The following is a 22,390-nucleotide window of genomic DNA, read 5'->3' as shown; positions in this document are numbered from 1 at the left end:
GTGCACGAAATGCATTCACACTATACAATATTAGTAAACAGAAAATGTCAAATGCAATAGGCCATGACGACTTTGTAGCCAAAGGCCCCTGCAAGGCTAAGCATCGAATTGAAACTCCCTTTCTCTGATTCCTCAACAGGTTCTGAAGCTCAATTAGGGCCAGAATTCAAATAGTAAGTATTGTCCAGCACCTCTAATCTTCTGCATAATACTACTTGTTATCAAATATCTCTTTCTCATTATCATGATTCTCTTGAGTTAAAAAAATAAATAAATAAACATACATCATACTCTCTCGCCCCCCTCCTCCTTTTTCCCTTTGTGCAATCTATAATAATTCGTAGTTTTTTATTTCTGTATCGTAGGGGCTAGCATTTCCTAATTAATTAATATGCAAGATGTGAACTTTGGACTTTGTCCCTATTGCATGTGGATCCTTAAAATCCAGATATTTTCGGTTTTATATTAATTTTAAGGTTAAGTTAATCTTATAATATTAGTGCAATAAATGCATTCACATTTCACATACAATACAAATATTATAAGCAAAAACTTGTAATAAATGCACATTTCACATTTCACATGATTAAGTATTTGAATTGTCATTGAATCATATGATTAAGTATTGATCTTATACATTTATAATATTTAATATATATAAAATTATAATTTATAACGTATATGAACTTATAATATACATTAGAAGTTGGAACGAAGTTTCTAGGTACTTAATTATTGTATTAGTATCAATTTGCATATTTATGTCATATTATATATGTATAATTTGTTATTAGATAATCATATGATTTAATGATCGATTGATATTTGATCATGTGATATAATCATATAAATTATAATGATTAATGACAATACATTAATACGTCAATTGTGGTTATAAGCAACACATTGTTGAATCCAATGCCAATTACTTAATTTCATATTATATGAATCACATTGTCATTTGTATATGAATAATATGATTAAGTATTTGAATTGTAATTTGATCCTATATAACATAAATTACTTAATTACTATTATATGGATTTAAATTTATATAACTATTTTTTTGTAATATATTAATATATTTTGTATATATATATATATATATATATATATATATAAGATCTATTAACGAGCAAACGAGTCGAGCTAATGAGCCGGGCGAGTTGAACGAGCTCGAGTTAAACGAGTCGAACTCACGAGCCCCCGTCGAGCTTAATCGAGCGAGTCGGGTATGTGTCACTAGCTAAGTATTGATTAAGTATCAATAGTCCATACATTTCACATTTCACATACATTTCAATAAATGTATTGTCATTAATCATTATAATTTATATGATTATATCACATGATCAAATATCAATCGATCATTAAATCATATGATTATCTAATAACAAATTATACATATATAATATGACATAAATATGCAAATTGATACTAATACAATAATTAAGTACCTAGAAACTTCGTTCCAACTTCTAATGTATATTATAAGTTCATATACGTTATAAATTATAATTTTATATATATTAAATATTATAAATGTATAAGATCAATACTTAATCATATGATTCAATGACAATTCAAATACTTAATCATAGTATTCGTGTTAGTTTTTGTGTTGACTTAATTCAGTTCCAAAATGTAGAGGCTACTGTTCACAGACTCAAACACTGATATAGAATGCTCAGAATCCAATCTCGACCGTTCATAATGTAGATTCATGTGTTATGAACGTCCTTGCAAAATTTCAGCTCAATCGGACCATAAACACCCATCGATCGGACCTGTTGATCAAGACTGGACAGGCCGGGTCCGAACCGCAATTCCCCAGGTCCGGACCGCAATTCCATAAACTAAAATTTTGCTCCGCAAAGCCGTGTCCAGACAGCCCATTAACATGTCCGGACCCCCCATAAGTTTTAGGCCCAAAAACATGATTTTAAGTGGGTTAGGTCTAGGGTTTTGTCGGGGGTATATATACATCATTATAGAAGAGAGAGGCACGAATTTTCACCCCCAGAGAGTTCGTCGGAGGCTGTGCTAAGAGAGATCATATGTGGTGAGCGTTTAATTGAATCTCTTAGAGTTTTAGTTATTCCTTTGATAAATCTACGGTTGAGAAGTCTATCGGAAGGGTTCGGTAAAGGAGAATCACGTTGAAGAAGATTGTGAGCAAGGAGACGAGTTGTAGGCTTGTCGATCTTACAGAGCCAAGGTCTTGTAAAGGGTTGTAAGTGTTCCTAGTGTCTGTAATCTCTGGATAATCTTTTGATAGTGATTTCCTGGGTTTGGCTGCCCCGGAGAGGTTTTACTTTTAGATCGGTTTCTAAAAGGTTTCCTCTTCGTAACCAAAATATTTGTGTCTGCCTCTTTATTGCTTTATATATTTTGGGTGATTGAATTGTTTATTGCTTTATAGTATTAATTCCGCATAAATTGTGATAAACAAGTTTTTGGAGTCGACATAGCGTTTTTCAATTGGTATCAGAGCGGGTTCACTCTGTTTGGATTAAATTCCTGAGTGAGATCTATTGACTCCTGTTTACTATGAATACTTCTCAAGGGGAATATGATCTTATAAACTCCTTCAACAATTTGTTGGAAAAATTCACTCTTTTGAGACATCAATACACAAATTGTTTGGAGGATTTTCAAGATCTTAAACATGTGAAAGAATCTATTGTTACTAAATTGTCTGAATCACATGTTTTAATTGATTCTTTGAAATCTGAAAATCTTGTTTTAGGTTCTAAAGTTGATTTGTTAGAGAATAAATTAAAAGAGTCAGAAACTCAATTGGAAAAATTCTCTAGAAATTCCCTTGAGAATATGTTACATACTCAGAATTCTGATTGTGATAAATCTGAGTTAAGTTTTGATTGTCATGTTGCTTTGTCTTCTAACAATGATTCTACTTCCGAGTTAATATTTGTTAAATCAGAAAAAGTAGAAGACTCTTTGGTTAAAAGAAAAACAACAGCTGCCTCGACCTCACAAGGTAAGAAAGTTAAGAAAATTCATATTGAACTTTGTGTATCTTACCCCAAGTATAGAGTCGTCCATCCTCCTAGGAATCTACCTCCTAAAAGGTTTATCCCTACTTGTCATCATTGTGGAAAAGTTGGTCACATTCGACTCAACTGTTTTAAATTGAAACCTCATATGCATAAAAATAAAAATTCTGTTTCTAGGAAAGAACCTTTGGGGTTATGCACAATGATGATAGGAGGTTTGTCTAGATTAGACAAGATTGAAAATGTTCACGTCTCTACACCTTCCTTCAAAAAGGTTTGGGTTAGGAAGGATTATATCATTCACCTATTAAGGGGGAGTGGTAGTGATCTCACATAAAGTTAGGTGAGTCAATAACATGCCTAGGATTGATTGTTTTGTTTATTTTTGAATATCCTATAGAGTGTAATTTTTCTTTGCTTTGCATTTTTTTTTTGTTTTTGCTTTATTGTTTATGCACTGCATTGTTTTTGGTGTTACACTTTTTGTATGAAGAGTGTATACATGGTTGTTTTGAGATTCATGTTTTGAGGCATATTCATGAAGGATTTTTCAAGAAATTCATATATCATGATCTTTGAAAAGCTTATAGATGAGATGTTGTGTGCGGACCACCAAGATTTTTGTCTACTTGCTAATCAAATGTTCAGGAATGTGTAATGTCTTGTGAAGACCTAGAAGTAGTTATTAAACCAAATTATTATTTTGTAGTGGGACCTATAAGATGTGATGAAAGTTTAATGCTAAAGGACATTCATGTCTTGCCTGTTGTAATCTCAATTCAAGCATGTTGTTTTGTTTTGCATTGCATTTTTGTTTGTTTTGCATTTGTTTTTCATTTGTGTGCATTTCTTTTGTGAAAAATTTCAAAAAGACAAAAATATGTTACTTTGATTGTTTTCTTTTTTTTCTTTTGTCTTATGCACCTAGCTAGTTCATTGATTTCTCATGTTGCTTTTTATGGATTTAATTCCTTGCGTCTTGGAATGTTCTTAATATGCATGAGATGAAAATTTGTGTCAATGGACTTGTTTTTGTGGTTACCTAAAGCCTGAGCTTATGTGGTACATTTTGCCTATGCTTTATTTCTTGTGCACAATTAAGCTTATATTGAGGTTTTGTTTCATTTTATTTGTGAGGTCTGTTAGGTAACCATATGAGGTTTTTGACTAGTCATATTTTTCAAATTGACCATATGCTAGTTGAACCTAGGGCTTAAAAATTCCTGCTTTCTCTTTTGTGATAAGCATCAAAAGTTTAAGGACACTTTCTCAAAGAGAAAAATAAACAAAATAGTGAAACAAATAAAATCAAAAGATCATATTCCAAAAGGAATTTATTTCACTGTGTCAAACTTGTGCAAAATATTTTACGAAGAGAATTGTATAGGATGAGAGTGGCTAGGCCCTAGTATGATAAGGTTTGACTTTTGATTTGATATACTTGTCAAAACCTCATGGTGGTGAAACTTTCTCCTCATTTTGTAAATTGAAAATTTTTCTCTTTGGATGGCTTACCCACACACCACACAAGCATGGGTTGAATTGAACATTTTCTTGGCTTGGGTTAAGCAATATGAGTTTCTAGCCATTTCTAGTCTCATGTATATTTTGCATATTTGGAGCATGTTTGGGATATTCATAGTGCAATACATGAGTCATTGATGTGTTATCATTTGTGGTCATTTGACTTTTGAGGGGGAGAAACATATTTTGCATTTTTTAGCTTCTTGTTGATTATTGAGTCATATGTTGAGGGGGAGTTTTTGGTGATGTGTGTTCATGATCTTGCATTCTACGTCATTCTTTTGTGATCATGAGTTTTATTTTTGTATTCCTGTTCCACATATGCCTTGATATATTTTGTGAAGTGTTTCAGGAAATATGAAGACCTTTTGTCATTCTGTGACAAAAAGGGGGAGTAAATATGGGGAAATGATGGGATTGGCTCGGCATTTTGGTTTTGTCACTGAATTGCCAAAGGGGGAGTTTGTTAGTTCTTGTGTTGGCTTAATTCAGTTTCAAAATGCAGAGGCTACTGTTCACAGACTCAAACACTGATATAGAATGCTCAGAATCCAATCTCGACCGTTCATAATGTAGATTCATGTGTTATGAACGTCCCTGCAAAATTTCAGCTCAATCGGACCACAAACGCCCATCGATCGGAGCTGTTGATCAAGACTGGACAGGCCGGGTCCGGACCGCAATTCCCCAGGTCCGGACCGCAATTCCATAAACTAAAATATTGCTCCGCAAAGCCATGTTCGGACAGCCCATTAACATGTCCGGACCCCCCGTAAGTTTTAGGCCCAAAAACATGATTTTAAGTGGGTTAGGTCTAGGGTTTTGTCGGGGGTATATATACATCATTATAGAAGAGAGAGGCACGAATTTTCACCCCCATAGAGTTCGTCTGAGGCTGTGCTAAGAGAGATCATATGTGGTGAGTGTTTAATTGAATCTCTTAGAGTTTTAGTTATTCCTTTGATAAATCTACGGTTGAGAAGTCTATCGGAAGGGTCCGGTAAAGGAGAATCACGTTGAAGAAGATTGTGAGCAAGGAGACGAGTTGTAGGCTTGTCGATCTTACAGAGCCAAGGTCTTGTAAAGGGTTGTAAGTGTTCCTAGTGTCTGTAATCTCTGGATAATCTTTTGATAGTGATTTCCTGGGTTTGGCTGCCCCGGAGAGGTTTTACTTTTAGATCGGTTTCTAAAAGATTTCCTCTTTGTAACCAAAATATTTGTGTCTGCCTCTTTATTGCTTTATATATTTTGGGTGATTGAATTGTTTATTGCTTCATAGTATTAATTCTGCATAAATTGTGATAAACAAGTTTTTGAAGTCGACATAGCGTTTTTCAATTCGTGTACAGTGAAAATGTCATTCGTATAATATCAAATTAAGTAATTAGCATTGGATTCCACAATGTGATATTTATAACCACAATTAAAGTATTAATGTATTGTCATTATAATTTACATGATTATATCGCATGATCAATTGATCATTAAATCATATGATTATCTAATAACAAATTATACATATATAATATGACATAAATATACAAATTGATACTTATGGGCCGCTTCCCACCTAGTGTTTGGAAGCATTCCCATAGGATCATCTATTCTCTTGTCCATTCGGATCAAGAGTTGAAAAGATCCCCCTTGTAACCTTTTCCCTCTTTCAATAAAAAAAAGAAAAAAAATATACAAATTGATACTAATACAATAATTAAGTATCTAGAAACTTGGTTCCAACTTCCAATGTATGTTATAAGTCGACATACGTTATAAGTTATAATTATAGATATATATTGAATAATAACAATGTATAAGATCAATACTTAATCATATGATTCAATAATAATTCAATTCAAATACTTAATCATAGTATTCATGTACAATGATAATGTCATTCGTATAATATCAAATTAAGTAATTAACATTGAATTCAACAATGTGTTACTTATAACCACAATTGAAATATTAATGTATTGTCATTGGAATTTATATGGTTATATCATATGATCTATTGATCATTAAATCATATGATTATTTAATAACAAATTATATAATGGAATTTGTAATTTAAGCCAACCAAATTGACCAATTTTACATTTATCCCTAAATTATAATTATACATATATAATAACAACTTTTTTTAATTCCATTTTTTAAACCATTTCTTAGTCAAAATTATGTCATTTTGGGCTTATATTTAATTGATTATTTTTGTCATAGGTGGTCAGCCATTGCTGCCCGCTTGCCTGGAAGGACAGACCAAAAAAAAAAAAAAAACTTTCCACTTTCCCCCACCTTCCCCCACCTTCCCCCATGCCACTCACTCTTTCTTCCATTTTATTTTCTTCTTTTTCATTCCTCGTCTCCCACGTCCAGCACACTTCATCTTTTTCTTTTCTTCTTCTTTTATTCCTTCTTCAACCTTATCTGCCAACAACTAAATCTGGCTTTCCTCTTTTCTTCCCATATCTGCAGAACTTAGACCAGAGCATAAAAAATGCTTGCTTTTCTCAATCACGGAGGAGGGCAAGATTTGCAAGCTGATCTTCATCCCAACACCATTAAAAAACTCTAAACGTTGTAGTGGCAGTTGGGACCAAGAGAGCATTTGTGGTGGTTGATGGTTACTTGCTCTTTTTTCTCACTTACAACACACTTATTGAGAGTGAAAAGAGAAATGAAGTTGAGCGAGAGGGAGATTGTGAAATTACAGAAGAGAGAGAGTTGGGCTGAGAAGTGAAGTTGAGCGAGAGGGAGAGAAGTGAGAACCAAAGTTGAGAGAGAAAAGAACGAGACAGAGGGATAGAGTTTGGGCGTGTTATACTTGTGACGCTTTTCCTTGTCCCACATCGAGAAAAGAAGCAAACACTATATCATCTCACTTCTATAAATTGAATGGCCCAACGTTTTCCAAGCCAACCGTCTAAGTCTTTGCTACCTAATGGGTTGTGAGTAAATAACTAAAATGCCCTGGGTGTTGAACCATTTGAATTTTAAACGGTGAAAAGAAATCAATTTTTAAAGTAAAGTTGATTTATTAAAAATAAAATTTTCAAGCTAGCTTATCAGCCAAGCTTGAGCTTGCACGAGGAGGTTCTTACCTAATGAGAACGAGGTGTGAGCCGAGTTGAGCTATTCAAGGGCTCGGCTCGCTCGAAATCAAATTTTAATCGATCTTGAGCTCGATTTTGAGCACAAGATTTTTCCAATGAGCCGGTCTTGAGCCAAGGGTTCTCAGCTCGGCGAGAACTCGAGATCGGCTCGATTAATTATTTTCTTAAATGAGCCAAGCCGAGTTTGCTTATATCCAGCTCGACTCGGCTCATTTACAGTCCTACTCACGTTAAATTAAATAAACCTAATCCCTTTATATCCCCTCTGCCGCCGTTTATATCCCCTCTGCCGCCGTCGTCTTCATCTTCTCCAATGATTCTTGCCGTCGTCTTCATCTTCCCCAGCGATTCTTGCCATCGAATTCATCTTCGTCTTCATGCCGTCTTCTTCATCTTCCCACCAATTCTTGCGTCCATCTCCAAGTGAGCTGTTGGGTTTCATAGTACGATTGAAATCGCCGAAATGTCACGACGGTAAACCACCTTGCTTTGGAGCTTTTTTACTTTTACCTTGATTTCAGTCGTACTACGAAACCCAACAGCTCACCTGGAAATGAATGTAAGAATCGGTGGGGAAGATGAAGACGACAGCATAAAGACGAAGATGAATACGATGGCAAGAATCGTTGGGGAAGATGAAGACGACGGCAGCACAGGAGATATAGACTATAGAGGGATTAAGTTTATTTAATTTGATGTGGAGTGTGTGCTAGAACCTCAAAATGACATGAAAAAAACTTATTTGTCATTTTCTTAAAAGTATAAATAAAAAAGAACATGCGTCTTAATTAGTAACGGTTTTCGTTAAGTCATTTAACGGAAAATGAATTCAGGAAGTAAAATGTTATTTTGGCCTACCCTAAGGACTTATAAATTATTTTTTAAACTACAGAGAGTGATTTATAAATTAGGTCAACTATATGGACCAATTTTACATTTATCCCTTATTTTAAAAACATTTATTTTGAATTAATTATATTTTGAAATTAGAACCAAAAGTGCCAGATCCTTTTTGAAATGCATGTACAATTCATATGGAAACAAAGTTCAAAAGATATATTTATTTAGTTGACTGATTTTAAAAGTTGATAAAAGTAATTAATAAAAAAAGAAAAGAAAAGAAAGAAAAGAAAGTGAGACAAGTGGCCGGGTTTCACCTAATTAACCAACTTGACCTTTTAAAAAGAGAAATATTTGGGACAAGAGACAAATTTCGAGGACTTTGCCAACCGTTTCATATGCAAATTAGATGCAAAACATATTCTAAGATTTCTAGCACAACACCCTTTTCACCATATATCGATACCAAAAATATTCTAATTAATTATGAATCACGAGGTTAATTTTTTTTTCTTCATGTTTTTTTTTTTATATAAGGGGTAGTTAAATCGACTGTGTACTACACTTTATAAAGCAGAAATCACTAGTTCAAATCTTCTCTTTTCCTCATCTTATGTGAACATGTCAAATATATATATATGCCCCCCTAAACCGAGAAGGGGTTGGCATTTCCTAATTTGCAAGATGTGAACTTTTGGAGTTCCTCCCCATTGCATTTGGATCCTAATTGGCAAGATATTTTCGGCGTGACATTTGGATTCTTAAGCCATTTGTGAAAGCTCTATAAACAATTAATGAATATTAAAAATCGTTGATTTTAAATAGCATAAATAAATTTAATAAATTTCATGCTTTGTGAGGTTGGCCATTTTATTTTGCTTATAGAATGAAGTTTTAAACGAAAATGCACATGGGAAGTCCTCGAACTACGGACTTTCGCATTGTGATCAACGTAGAAAGTCAGAAGTTCACATTGAGTTTTATTTATTTATTTATTTTAAAATTGAAGGTATCTATGGGTGTATATACATTTGGGTTGTTGAAGTACTATTATAATTTTCACATGGTGAAAACTGCATAAACAAACAAATTCTAGAAATCATTGACTTAAAAAGATTAAAAAAATTATTTAGATTTGATGCTTTGTTTTCTCTATCTAAACGTACAAGACAAAACAGTGATGATTATTTTAAGCAAAGTTGTGAATAAATTTTTGAAATCACAAGGTGGCCGGAAGATGAGTTCCATTGGACGAGGTTTTGAGCTGCAGTATCAGTCAATTTATACATTGATTTGATGGTAAAGTTGGATATAATATTATTCAAATACTATTATAATAATTAAACGAATCTATTTCATTGATTGGCTCATGCTTAGGATGATCAGGATCAGTATTAGAATATCATCTTTAAAAATCACGTGTTCTCTATGCTATTGAATTTATTATTTTCAATACAACCACTATTTTCGAATAAAGAGAATATTTTTTTTTGAACAATTTATAATTTTTATTGATAAAGAGAATAAAAGAGAATATATTATGAATAACAATCGAGAAGAGGCTGGCATTTCCAAATAGCCAAATTAAAGGCCCCAGCAAGGTTAAGCATCGAATTGAAACTCCCTTTCCTCTGATTCCTCAACAGGTTCTGAAGCTCAATAAGGGCCAGAATTCAAATAGTAAGCACCTCTAATCTTCTGCATAATACTACTTGTTATCAAATATCTCTTTCTCATTATCATTATTCTTCTGAGTTAAAAAAATAAATAAACATACATCATACTCTCTGCAATCTATAATAATTAATAGTTTGGAATTTCTGTGACGGTGGTAATTGATAGAAATTTACTACTTTGCAAATCTATTAGAAGAAAGTTTTGTGAAAAACAAGCTTAATTAGTACTGGAGTGTGATTCTCCTTCTAAACTTGTCTCTCAAATCATGATAAAGATCACATCCTAATAAACGACAACTGGGGACGTCTCTATTTATCAGTTTGCATCGTTGAAGTTCATGATGGAAAGAAATTTGAAAAGCATACTGAGCAAGAAATATTGAAAACTTACCCAACGTCTTCAATCGAAATCATTTCTCTCCCTCACTCTTTCTGTCTAAATCTTCAACTAGAAAATATCTCAATTTTTCCTATAAATTTACATGTTTTTGTTGTTGAAAATATCTCGCGCTCCCTGATTTAATCAATACCAAGCACCCATAAGCTTCATATTGGAGCTAGCTAGGTCTTTAGTGTTTGAACACAATTATACCATTATAAATCATCATTATAATAAATTATTCCAATGTAGAGAATTTTTTGTATCCGTCACTCTTCATCTATTCACCCAATTAGGAATTTTATATGTATTTTTATTCATATTATCAGATTGATTATGTATTAATTAATTTATTTTCTATCTCATTTTATTTCCAAAGAAACAACAAAAAAACATGGAAGAAGGTGCTATCAACAATCCATCAACGAGTCATCCTCAAAGGGCTTCTTCTGGAGAATCTACCAATCAACAAATACCCTCTTCCTTTCCATCATTTCCTACACACTTGGATCAGGGAGCATCTTTTATTCAACAAGAAATAGCTAATGCAGGAGATGCTAGCCTTGAGGCTCTGTGGCCGCTTTTCGTTAAAATTCAGCCTTCTTTAAGCTCTCTTCTACAAGATTTGGCTAACTGGGATGCACCTAGGTTATTACCTGCGCCAAAATTTGACGAAGCCCAAGAAAATAGCTCATCACAAGATGAACTGGAGCAGATTGTGTCAGAGGTGCCAAGCTCAAGGAGTAAGCGCTCGATCTCCCCCTTTTTTTTTTCTCTCTCGTCATATGCAGAATGCAGTCATATATAGACTTGTGACAGTTTTCGAATATCATAGGGAAAACTTTTACGATTTCGAATGCGTTTGTTCCATGTTATTAATTATCCTTTCCATTCCAATTCCACCTTGCAAAAACTTCATTTTGAAATAGACCAAAATTTTCGGTTAAGAACCCAAAATAATAATTAAACAAAACAACAACACGCACACACAAAGGAAAAAGAAGAAGACAGAATCTCACTTGCTGCAGATACGAAAGGTTATGAGATAAATTAGTTCTTCCAACATCTTAGCATGCATCCAAGTGGAATGCATGATTTTTCACCACAAGTTGTAATTAATACGTTCTGTTTTTTTTTTTTTTTTTTTTTTTGTAAAAATAAAATTCCAGGGGAAAGAATAATAGATGAAAATCGTGCCCAGTGTGGTCCCCTCCTTCATGCTGCCATAAAAGGTGATTGGCCGGCTGCTAAGGCTTTTCTTGAGAAATACCCACATTGTGTTCGGGCTAACGTGTCGAAAGAAGAAGGGACGGCACTTCACGAAGCCGTGGTTGCACAACAAACCACTTTTATAAAAGAATTGTTGAAACTGATGACTCCGGAAGACTTGGAGTTGAGAACCAAACAAGGAGCTACGGCCCTTCACTTTGCAGCTCAATCAGGAATAGTGAGAATTGCTGAGCAGCTGGTGAAAATCAACAATAACCCGCTATTGATTGATGATTGCGATGAAAGGACACCGCTTCAATATGCAGTTGAGCTAGGACGCCATAGAAATATGGTCTCCTATCTATTCTCTGTGACTCCTCTTAAACAGTTGACTGCTCATCAACGCTCGGAGCTCCTTCTTTATGCTGTTTCCTCTGATTTTTTTGGTAAGCTCTACATCTAACTATAACTTTGTTATGATGGAGTTACAACTTCTATTGCAATATTAGCGACCATATTATAAGCATTTCTTAATTAACCTTTTGACAATCATCAAATTAATGTGCCTTTTTATGGACAGATATAGCATTGAAAATTTTGGAAATGGATCCAAACATAGCAAATGTCGATTCTGAATGTGGGCCAACAGCTTTGTCAATGTTGGCCAAGAAAACTTTTGCAATTGGCAGTACAAGTCAGCTTTCGATCTGGAAAAGTCGCTTAAATTCCTGTTAGTTTGTCTCCAACCCAAACTTCTTTAATTCCAGAGATATATACTACATTTCCCAAGTAGTTCGCTTATTACATTAATCACAACTTTTTGACAATTTCATTCGAATTACATTGGCATGGGAAAATGCTTTTATTTGATTTCATTAAATCTTTAGATGATATCCACTTCTAAACTATGGAAAATTAAATTCTATGACAAGAGTTATATTCTATTTGAAATGTCCCAATCTACCATTTCTTTTTACTTAAATTCAAAAATAGAAGAGACTTAAGGTCGGGTTATGCAAAGACAAAACATATCTTGAGAAGTCAACAATTAGGACCCAAGTAGCCGCCGCATCTAATGGTTTAGTTATCTTTGCATTTTTATTTTATAAAACTTTCAATATCATTTCTCATTATTTATATTTGTAAAATAATTATGTAGTTTTAATATTTCTTTATTACCAAACCATCTTTGATTTCTGAATAGATTCTATTTTCAACCATAGGGTTCAGAGGGATATGTAACAAAGCTTCGATGAAGACATTAGCCCATCAATTAGTTGAAGACCTTTGGAAAATGCTTGGAGTTCCAGACAAACAGTTCTCATCAAACTTGCTTCGCTATCATATGACTTTAATTTTTGAAGCTGCAAAAGTTGGAAATGTTGAATTTTTAATTATACTTACACGCTCTTATCCTGACCTTCTATGGCAAAAAGACGAAAAAAACATGACTTTATTTCACATTGCTATTGTATATCGGCAAGAGAGTGTGTTCAATCTAATATATGAGATAGGTACTAACAAGGATACCATTGGATCCTTTCTTACTTCGGAAACCAATGAGAACATGTTGCATTTAGCTGGACAATTGCCTAGTTCAGATCGACTAAGTATCGTATCAGGAGCGGCCCTTCAAATGCAACGAGAGTTGTTGTGGTTTAAGGTAAGTGATAATATTATTTTATTTTATTCTTTTTGCATATATAATGGTTCACGTGTTACCTATCAATTTATACCTAGCCAACTGTAGGAGATAGAAAAGATTGTACCGCCATCATACTTGAACCAGAAGAATTCAAATGGTCAAACACCTAAGGAGATATTTATAGAGGCACATACAGATTTGCAAAAAGATGGAGAAACGTGGATGAAGGACACATCAAACTATTCAATGCTCGTGGCAACATTGATTGCCACTGTGATTTTTGCTGCAGCCTTCACTGTACCAGGTGGTAACTATCAAGAAACAGGCACTCCTATTTTTTTGAGAAGTACTTGGTTTATGGTATTCTTCATATCAGATGCAATAGCACTGTGTTCCTCTTCCACTTCAATAGTAATTTTTTTGTCAATTCTCACATCACGTTACACAGAAGACGATTTCTTCAAGTCATTACCTTCAAAGTTGTTGTTTGGACTTGCAACACTCTTCATCTCTATGGCAGGCATGATGGTAGCCTTTAGCGCAACTTGCTTTTTGGTGTATAGCAATGCAAATGCATGGGCTCCGGTTGTCGTAATCACTTCAGCTAGTATCCCAGTTATTTCGTTTTTTCTTCTACATTGTAAACTTTGGGTTGATACATTCCTCTCAACATACCAGTCTAGATTTCTTTTTAGGCCATATAAACGTAGACTTTTCTAGTACGTGGTAGATGCCAAATGGGGAGTTCATCAGAAGAAAATATGAAACGAAAGTCAAACGAAAAGGAAGAAAAACTGTCGTAGGTTCAAGGGATGTTGAACAAGGAAGTCCAATGAACGGATTGAAATGAAAATCAATAAATTCATAATTCTATTGTATTCATACTACAAAAAAAACAATGAGTTGGAGACATTTTTAATGTGACATTTGGAGGTCAAAAAATGGCTCTATTTAATTATAGACTGACTAGAATTAAAATTAGGATGTGTGAATACTGAATAGAACACGTCCCCTTCTAGAAGATCGAGTTTGATGAAGAGTAGCCCAAATGTACCATTTATAAATGATCATTTTTTTTTTCTTTTTCATATATGGTGAAATAGAAATATCATTCTTGCTGCCTCGTAGATGCATGTAGCGCTAATCTCCCGAAAGAGATTTAATTATTAGTATTTTTAATACCTTTAATTATTTTATTCTATATGTGCTGATATCAAAATAGAAGTATATATATATATATAGTACGAATCATCGGTTTAGAAAAGGGAAGTTCTTACTAATTGGTAGCTTGACTATAATCAACCCACTGTGCGTTTATAGAGAAAACTACAATGCAAAATGAAAATAAAAATAATGTTAGTTCTAATCAATGAAGATCAATTTGAAGTCTTGATGGAAACGATTTAGAAGAACATCAATTCAAATTAAAGTCTTTCCACTATGGGTATCAATGCGGGCGGTTTAACCGCTATAACCGCTAACCGCTTAACTGTATTAATCGCTAATTGCCTAACCGTTATAATCGCTTAGCGGTTAGCGGTTAAAGGTTATTGGGTTTATTAACCGTAACCGCTAACCACATTTTTATATAATATATTTTTATTGTTAGTTCTTGTGTTGGCTTAATTCAGTTCCAAAATGCAGATGCTACTGTTTACGGGCTCAAACACTGATATAGAATGCTCAGAATCCAATCTCCACCGTTCATAATGTAGATTCATGTGTTATAAACGTCCCTGCAAAATTTCAGCTCAATCGGACCACAAACGCCTATCGATCGGAGCTGTTAATCAAGACTGGACAGGCCGGGTCCGGACCGCAATTCCCCGGGTCCGGACCTCATTTCCAGAAACTAAAATCTTGCTCCGCAAAGCCGTGTCTGGACCGCCCATTAACATGTCCGGACACCCCGTAAGTTTTAGGCCCAAAAACATGATTTTAAGTGGGTTAGGTCTAGGGTTTTGTCGAGGGTATATATACATCATTATATAAGAGAGAAGTACGAATTTTCACCCCCAGAGAGTTCGTCGGAGGCTGTGCTAAGAGAAATCATATGTGGTGAGCGTTAAATTGAATCTCTTAGAGTTTTAGTTATTCTTTTGATAAATTTACGGTTGAGAAGTCTATCGGAAGGGTCCGGTAAAGGAGAATCACGTTGAAGAAGATTGTGAGCAAGGAGACGAGTTATAGGCTTGTCGATCTTACAGAACCAAGGTCTTGCAAAGGGTTGTAAGTGTTCCTAGTGTCTGTAATCTCTGGATAATCTTTTGATAGTGATTTCCTGGGTTTGGCTGCCCCGGAGAGGTTTTACTTTTAGATCGGTTTCTAAAAGGTTTCCTCTTCGTCACCAAAATATTTGTGTCTGCCTCTTTATTGCTTTATATATTTTGGATGATTGAATTGTTTATTGCTTCATAATATTAATTCCGCATAAATTGTGATAAACAAGTTTTTGGAGTCGGCATAACGTTTTTCAATTGGTATCAAAGCGGGTTCACTCTGTTTGGATTAAATTCTTGAGTGAGATCTGTTGACTCCTGTTTGCTATGAATACTTCTCAAGGGGAATATGATCTTATAAACTCCTTCAACAATTTGTTGGAAAAATTCACTCTTTTGAGACATCAATACACAAATTGTTTGGGGGAATTTCAAGATCTTAAACATGTGAATGAATCTACTGTTACTAAATTGTCTGAATCACATGTTTTAATTGATTCTTTAAAATCTGAAAATTCTGTTTTAGGTTCTAAAGTTGATTTGTTAGAGTATAAATTAAAAGAGTCAGAAACTCAACTGGAAAAATTCTCTAGCAATTCTCTTGGGAATATGTTACATACTCAGAATTCTGATTGTGATAAATTTGAGTTAAGTTTTGATTGTCATGTTGCTTTGTCTTCTAACAATGATTCTACTTCCGAGATAATATTTGTTAAATCAGAAAAAGTAGAAGACTCTGTGGTTAAAAGAAAAACAGAAGCTGCCTCGACCTCACAAGGTAAGAAAGTTAAGAAAATTCATATTGAACCTTATGTATCTTACCCCAAATATAGAGTCGTCCATCCTCCTAGGAATCTACCTCCTAAAAGGTTTATCCCTACTTGTCATCATTGTGGAAAAGTTGGTCACATTCGACCCAACTGTTTTAAATTGAAATCTCATGTGCAAAAAAATAAAAATTATGTTTCTAGGAAAGATTATGAGGGTTTGGTAATGATGATGGGAGGTGTGTCTAGAGTAGACAAGTTTGAAAAGGTTCACGTCTCTACACCTTTATTCAAGAAGGTTTGGGTTAGGAAAGATTATACCATTCACCCATTGAGGGGGAGTGGTTGTGATCTCACCTAAAGTTAGGTGAGTCAATAACATGCCTAGGATTGATTGTTTTGCTTATTTTTGAATATCCTAGAGCGTGTTATTTTTCATTGCTTTGCATTTTTTTTTGTTTTTGCTTTATTGTTTATGCACTGCATTGTTTTTGTTGTTACACTTTCTGTATGAAAAGTATATACATGATTGTTTTGAGATTCATGTTTTGAGGCATATTCATAAAGGATTTTTCAAGAAATTCATATATCATGATCTTTGAAAAGCTTATAGATGAGATGTTGTGTGCGGACCACCAAGATTTTTGTCTACTTGCTAATCAAATGTTCAGGAATGTGTAATGTCTTGTGAAGACCTAGAAGTAGTTATTAAACCAAATCATTATTTTGTAGTGGGACCTATAAGATGTGATGAAAGTTTAATGCTAAAGGACATTCATGTCTTGCCTGTTGTAATCTCAATTCAAGCATGTTGTTTTGTTTTGCATTGCATTTTTCTTTGTTTTGCATTTGTTTTCTTTTGTGTGCATTTCTTTTGTGAAAAATTTCAAAAAGACAAAAATATGTTACTTTGATTGTTTCCTTTTCTTTCTTTTGTCTTATGCACCTAGATAGTCCATTAATTTCTCATGTTGCTTTTTATGGATTTAATTCCTTACGTCTTGGAATGTTCTTAATATGCATGAGATGAAAATTTGTGTCAATGGACTTGTTTTTGTGGTTACCTAAAGCCTGAGCTTATGTGGTACATTTTGCCTATGCTTTATCTTTTGTGCACAGTTAAGCTTAAATTGAGGTTTTGTTTCACTTTATTTGTGAGGTCTGTTAGGTAACCATATGAGGTTTTTGACTAGTCATATTTTTCAAATTGACCATATGCTAGTTGAACCTAGGACTTAAAAATTCCTGCTTTCTCTTTTGTGATAAACACCAAAAGTTTAAGGACACTTTCTCAAAGAGAAAAATAAACAAAATAGTGAAACAAATAAAATCAAAAGATCATATTCCAAAAGGAATTTATTTCACAGTGTCAAACTTGTGCAAATTGTTTTACAAAGAGAAATGTATAGGATGAGAGTGGCTAGGCCCTAGTATGATAAGGTTTGACTTTTGATTTGATATACTTGTCAAAACCTCATGGTGGTGAAACTTTCTCCTCATTTTGTAAGTTGAAAATTTTTCTCTTTGGATGGCTTACCCATACACCACACAAGCATCGGATGAATGGAACATTTTTCTTTGCTTGGGTTAAGCAATATGAGTTTCTTGCCATTTTTAGTCTCATGTATATTTTGCATATTTGGAGCATGTTTGGATATTCATTGTGCAATACATGAGTCATTGATGTGTTATAATGTGTGTTCATTTAACTTTTGAGGGGGAGAAACATGCTTTGCATTTCCAGTTTCTTGTTGTTAATTGAGTCATACATTGAGGGGGAGTTTTGCTGATGTTTCTTTATGATCACGCATTCTACGTCATTTTTTTATCATGAGTTTTATTTATGTCTTCTTGTTCCACATATGCCTTGATGTATTTTGTGAAATGTTTTAGGAAACATGAAGACCTTTTGTCATTCTGTGACAAAAAGGGGGAGTAAATATGGGGAGATGATGGGATTGGCTCGACATTTTGGTTTTGTCACTGAATTGCCAAAGGGGGAGTTTGTTAATTCTTGTGTTGGCTTAATTCAGTTCCAAAATGCAGATGCTACTGTTTACGGGCTCAAACACTGATATAGAATGCTCAGAATCCAATCTCCACCGTTCATAATGTAGATTCATGTGTTATGAACGTCCCTGCAAAATTTCAGCTCAATCGGACCACAAACACCTATCGATAGGAGCTGTTGATCAAGACTGGACAGGCCGGGTCCGGACCGCAATTCCTCGGGTCCGGACCTCATTTCCAGAAACTAAAATCTTGCTCCGCAAAGCCGTGTCCGGACCACCCATTAACATGTCCGGACACCCCGTAAGTTTTAGGCCCAAAAACATGATTTTAAGTGGGTTAGGTCTAGGGTTTTGTCGAAGGTATATATACATCATTATAGAAGAGAGAAGTACGAATTTTCACCCCCAGAGAGTTCGTCGGAGGCTGTGCTAAGAGAGATCATATGTGGTGAGCGTTAAATTGAATCTCTTAGAGTTTTAGTTATTCCTTTGATAAATTTACGGTTGAGAAGTCTATCGGAAGGGTCCGGTAAAGGAGAATCACGTTGAAGAAGATTGTGAGCAAAGAGACGAGTTGTAGGCTTGTCGATCTTACAGAGCCAAGGTCTTGCAAAGGGTTGTAAGTGTTCCTAGTGTCTGTAATCTCTGGATAATCTTTTGATAGTGATTTCCTGGGTTTGGCTGCCCCGGAGAGGTTTTACTTTTAGATCGGTTTCTAAAAGGTTTCCTCTTCGTCACCAAAATATTTGTGTCTGCCTCTTTATTGCTTTATATATTTTGGGTGATTGAATTGTTTATTGCTTCATAATATTAATTCCGCATAAATTGTGATAAACAAGTTTTTGGAGTCGGCATAACGTTTTTCATTTATAATTATAATTATAATAATATTTATACATATAACATAATCGATCATTAAATCACACATTTTTTTTTTTAGATAATTAAATCACAATTTGAGTATTAATATATTATCACTATAGTTTATATGATTATATCACATAATCAAATGATCATTAAATGAGTTGATTATATAATAGCAAATTATACATATATAATATGACATAACTCATAAGTATATATACCAGTTCATACTAATACAACAATTAAGTATCTAAAGACTTAGTTCCAATGTATGTTATAAACTTATAAGTCTATATATGTTATAAATTATAATTATGCATATATGCATATGAATAATATACATGTATAAGATTAATACTTAATCATATGATTCAATGACAATTCAAATACTTTATTTAAGTTAATTATATTATTAATGCACAATGATAATATGATTCGTATAATATCAAATTAAGCAATTGACATTGGATCAAACAATGTGTTATTTATAACCACAATTAAAGTATTAATGTATTATCATTATAATTTTAGTAATTTATATATTATCACTATAATTGATATGATTATATCACATGATAAATTGATCATTAAATCGTATGATTATATAATAACAAACAATACATATATAATATGACATAAGTCATAAGTCTAAAAGTTAATCATATGATTCATATTATTCATATACAATGATAATCACAATTGAATTAAACAATGTGTTACTTATAACCACAATTGAATCAAAGCATTATTATTTATTAGATACTTTACACTTAGAAAACATATATCACATTATCTTAGATTCTTAGATCTAAGATAGTTTTTTTATATGTTGTGTTGATTTTTATTTATTTTTTTATTTTTTTTAAGTTAAACGATTATGTTTTAATATTTAAGGAATTTAGTACAAGTAAATGTAAATTTGGAGTCAAATATTTTTGATTTTCAATATGGGTTCTTTTTATAACAATTGGGCTCAAGAAGACACTAAAAATACAAAAAACAAATGAGGGTAAAAAATGCTATAGTGATAAAAAAAAACAAATCCCAAAAATGCCAAAAAAGCCCAAAAAGCCAAAAAAAAAAAAAAAAAGCCCAAAAAAAACCTAATTTTGAAAAAGCGGTTAGCGGGCGGTTACCTATTTCACTTACCGCTAACCAGCGGTTGCTGTTAGTGAAATCTAATAACAGCTAAGGCAGTTACGGATAGCGGTTTTTGCCAACAACCACAAACCGCTAACCGTAACCGTGACACCCCTACTTTCCACAGTCTTCCTTGTTCAAAAACGCTTGACTCCTTTTAACAATTTGCCTTCCTCTTAATTTGTTTCACTTACACTTCAAATTTTGATCACCTGCCCCATCAACATCTTTTGCTAAAAAAGCCTACGTTTATGTGGCTGAAAAAGAAACCTAGACCAGTATGTTGAGCAAATAATATTTGAGAAAAATAACAAATATGGTTTAGAAATGACAAAGAGCTACTAAAAAACATGAGTTACTCAAGCCGTATATTTCTTCTCTATATTGAGAAAAAATATTAAAGGAAAAACATCAACTACAACCGTACAATTTGTTCCATAAAGGAAACTCTTTGACGGTAACATTAGTGTTAGTTTTATTTTTGTCTTGGCTGGATTCGAGTGAACAAAATACTTGTGGTTAACATATTCGGTTTAAGTGTGCAGTGCGTGAATGAGTAAACAGTTGAAATTGATTTCCAGAGAGCTTCGTCTACAACTCCGTTTGCAGACCATTCGGATGAGATGGTTGAACAAGAAAAACCCAAGAGCCTTGTCTGCAATCTCATCTGTAAGCCGTCCAGACACACCGTGCCAGAGAACTAGAGTTAGCGATTTTAACCTAGCTCCGTCCGGACACATTCTCCCCGTCTAGACGCCTAGTGTTTTTAAGTAGATTTTACGTAGAAATTAGTTCTCGTCCGAACGAACTTACTACCCGTCTGAACGCTCCGTAGCTGGTAAGTCTATTCTCAACAGAGTTTGTATTGTAATTAGACTAGGGGTCTATAGGCTATATATATGAAACTATACAGAGAGGTATATGCACGAATTCTACATCAAGAATTTGTAGTTTTGTGCTAGGAGAGTCCTTGATATAGAGCGTTTAGTCTCTCTCTTAGAGTGATCGTTTGATCATACTTGGTTATTGTTGAAGTAAAGTCAACCGGAGTTTCAGTGAAGGGAGATCATGTAGAAGGATTGTTCCAACTGTTTTTGGAAATGACTATTGCGGTAGAAGTCAAGTGGGTCACTTGTCTTATGCAAGAGAGTGTCAATTGCAAAGGTTTTTGTAAGTGTAGACTTCTTGTAATCCGTATTCTTTTATTGATTTAGTAATTTCCTGGGTTTAGCTGCCCCGAAAAGGTTTTACATTTTAGAGAGTTTTCTAAATAGTTTCCTTTTCGTAACCAAAATATCTGTGTCACTGCTTTACAGATTTTGGTGAATGATTGATTAATTGTTTAATATTTTAATTTCGCGTATTATTTGCATACACCTATTCAACCCCCTTCTAGGTGTTGTTAGGAGTCGTTTATAGGTTTTTTAGATTGGTTCCTAATTCATTGGAAACTGAGTCGCCATGCTGGCTTTTAGGGTTAAACCAGAGAAAGAGATGTCAAAAACTGGCTCTGAGATAAAAATGCAGACATGGTCCAAGTCAATCAGAAGGCCTAGGAACATAACACTAATGTAGGGTTGATAATTGATCTTCGCACATCAGCTTCAAGTCATATTAAATCATGGAAATAAAATTACATACGTAAACTCTAATCTGATCCATTTAGATAAACATGTCAAACCCCTCAAACTTAAACCATTAATTTTAAAGTCGTGTAAAAAATTGTTAGCACTATATCTTGCATGTCAAATTTAGGTTGTATTGAAACATATAAACCTATATAAGACAAACCTAACCTGACCCATTTAATTAAATATGTTAGACCCATGAACTTTAACTCGCTAATTTCATGTTAAGTTCATGCCAGGTTCACAGGTCAAGTAAATAATTGCCGCTCTACAAGAATATGTCTTAATATATATATTACAGAAAGTGTCCTAATATTGCTAGTAAAACAATGAGTGGTAAACATGTTCACTTCCATT

The 22,390-nt window shown here is 33.8% G+C and overlaps 1 protein-coding gene across 1 annotated transcript; it reads left to right on the top strand.

Annotated features, from left to right (window-relative positions):
- The first annotated feature begins 5,081 nt into the window (after window positions 1-5,081).
- LOC132169324 (uncharacterized) lies at window positions 5,082-14,123 on the top strand. Its single transcript, XM_088512144.1, has 6 exons — window positions 5,082-5,104; window positions 7,264-7,277; window positions 11,908-12,204; window positions 12,339-12,488; window positions 12,982-13,421; window positions 13,509-14,123. The coding sequence occupies exons 1-6, from the start codon at window positions 5,082-5,084 to the stop codon at window positions 14,121-14,123; spliced, it is 1,539 nt and encodes a 512-aa protein (XP_088368270.1).
- The last annotated feature ends 8,267 nt before the right edge of the window (window positions 14,124-22,390 follow it).

This window comes from Corylus avellana, chromosome 1 (assembly GCF_965113065.1).
Source record: "Corylus avellana chromosome 1, dhCorAvel1.hap1.2, whole genome shotgun sequence".
NCBI lineage: Eukaryota > Viridiplantae > Streptophyta > Magnoliopsida > Fagales > Betulaceae > Corylus > Corylus avellana.
Note: the sequence above shows the minus strand (reverse complement) of the source record. Positions and strands in the feature narration are given on the sequence as shown.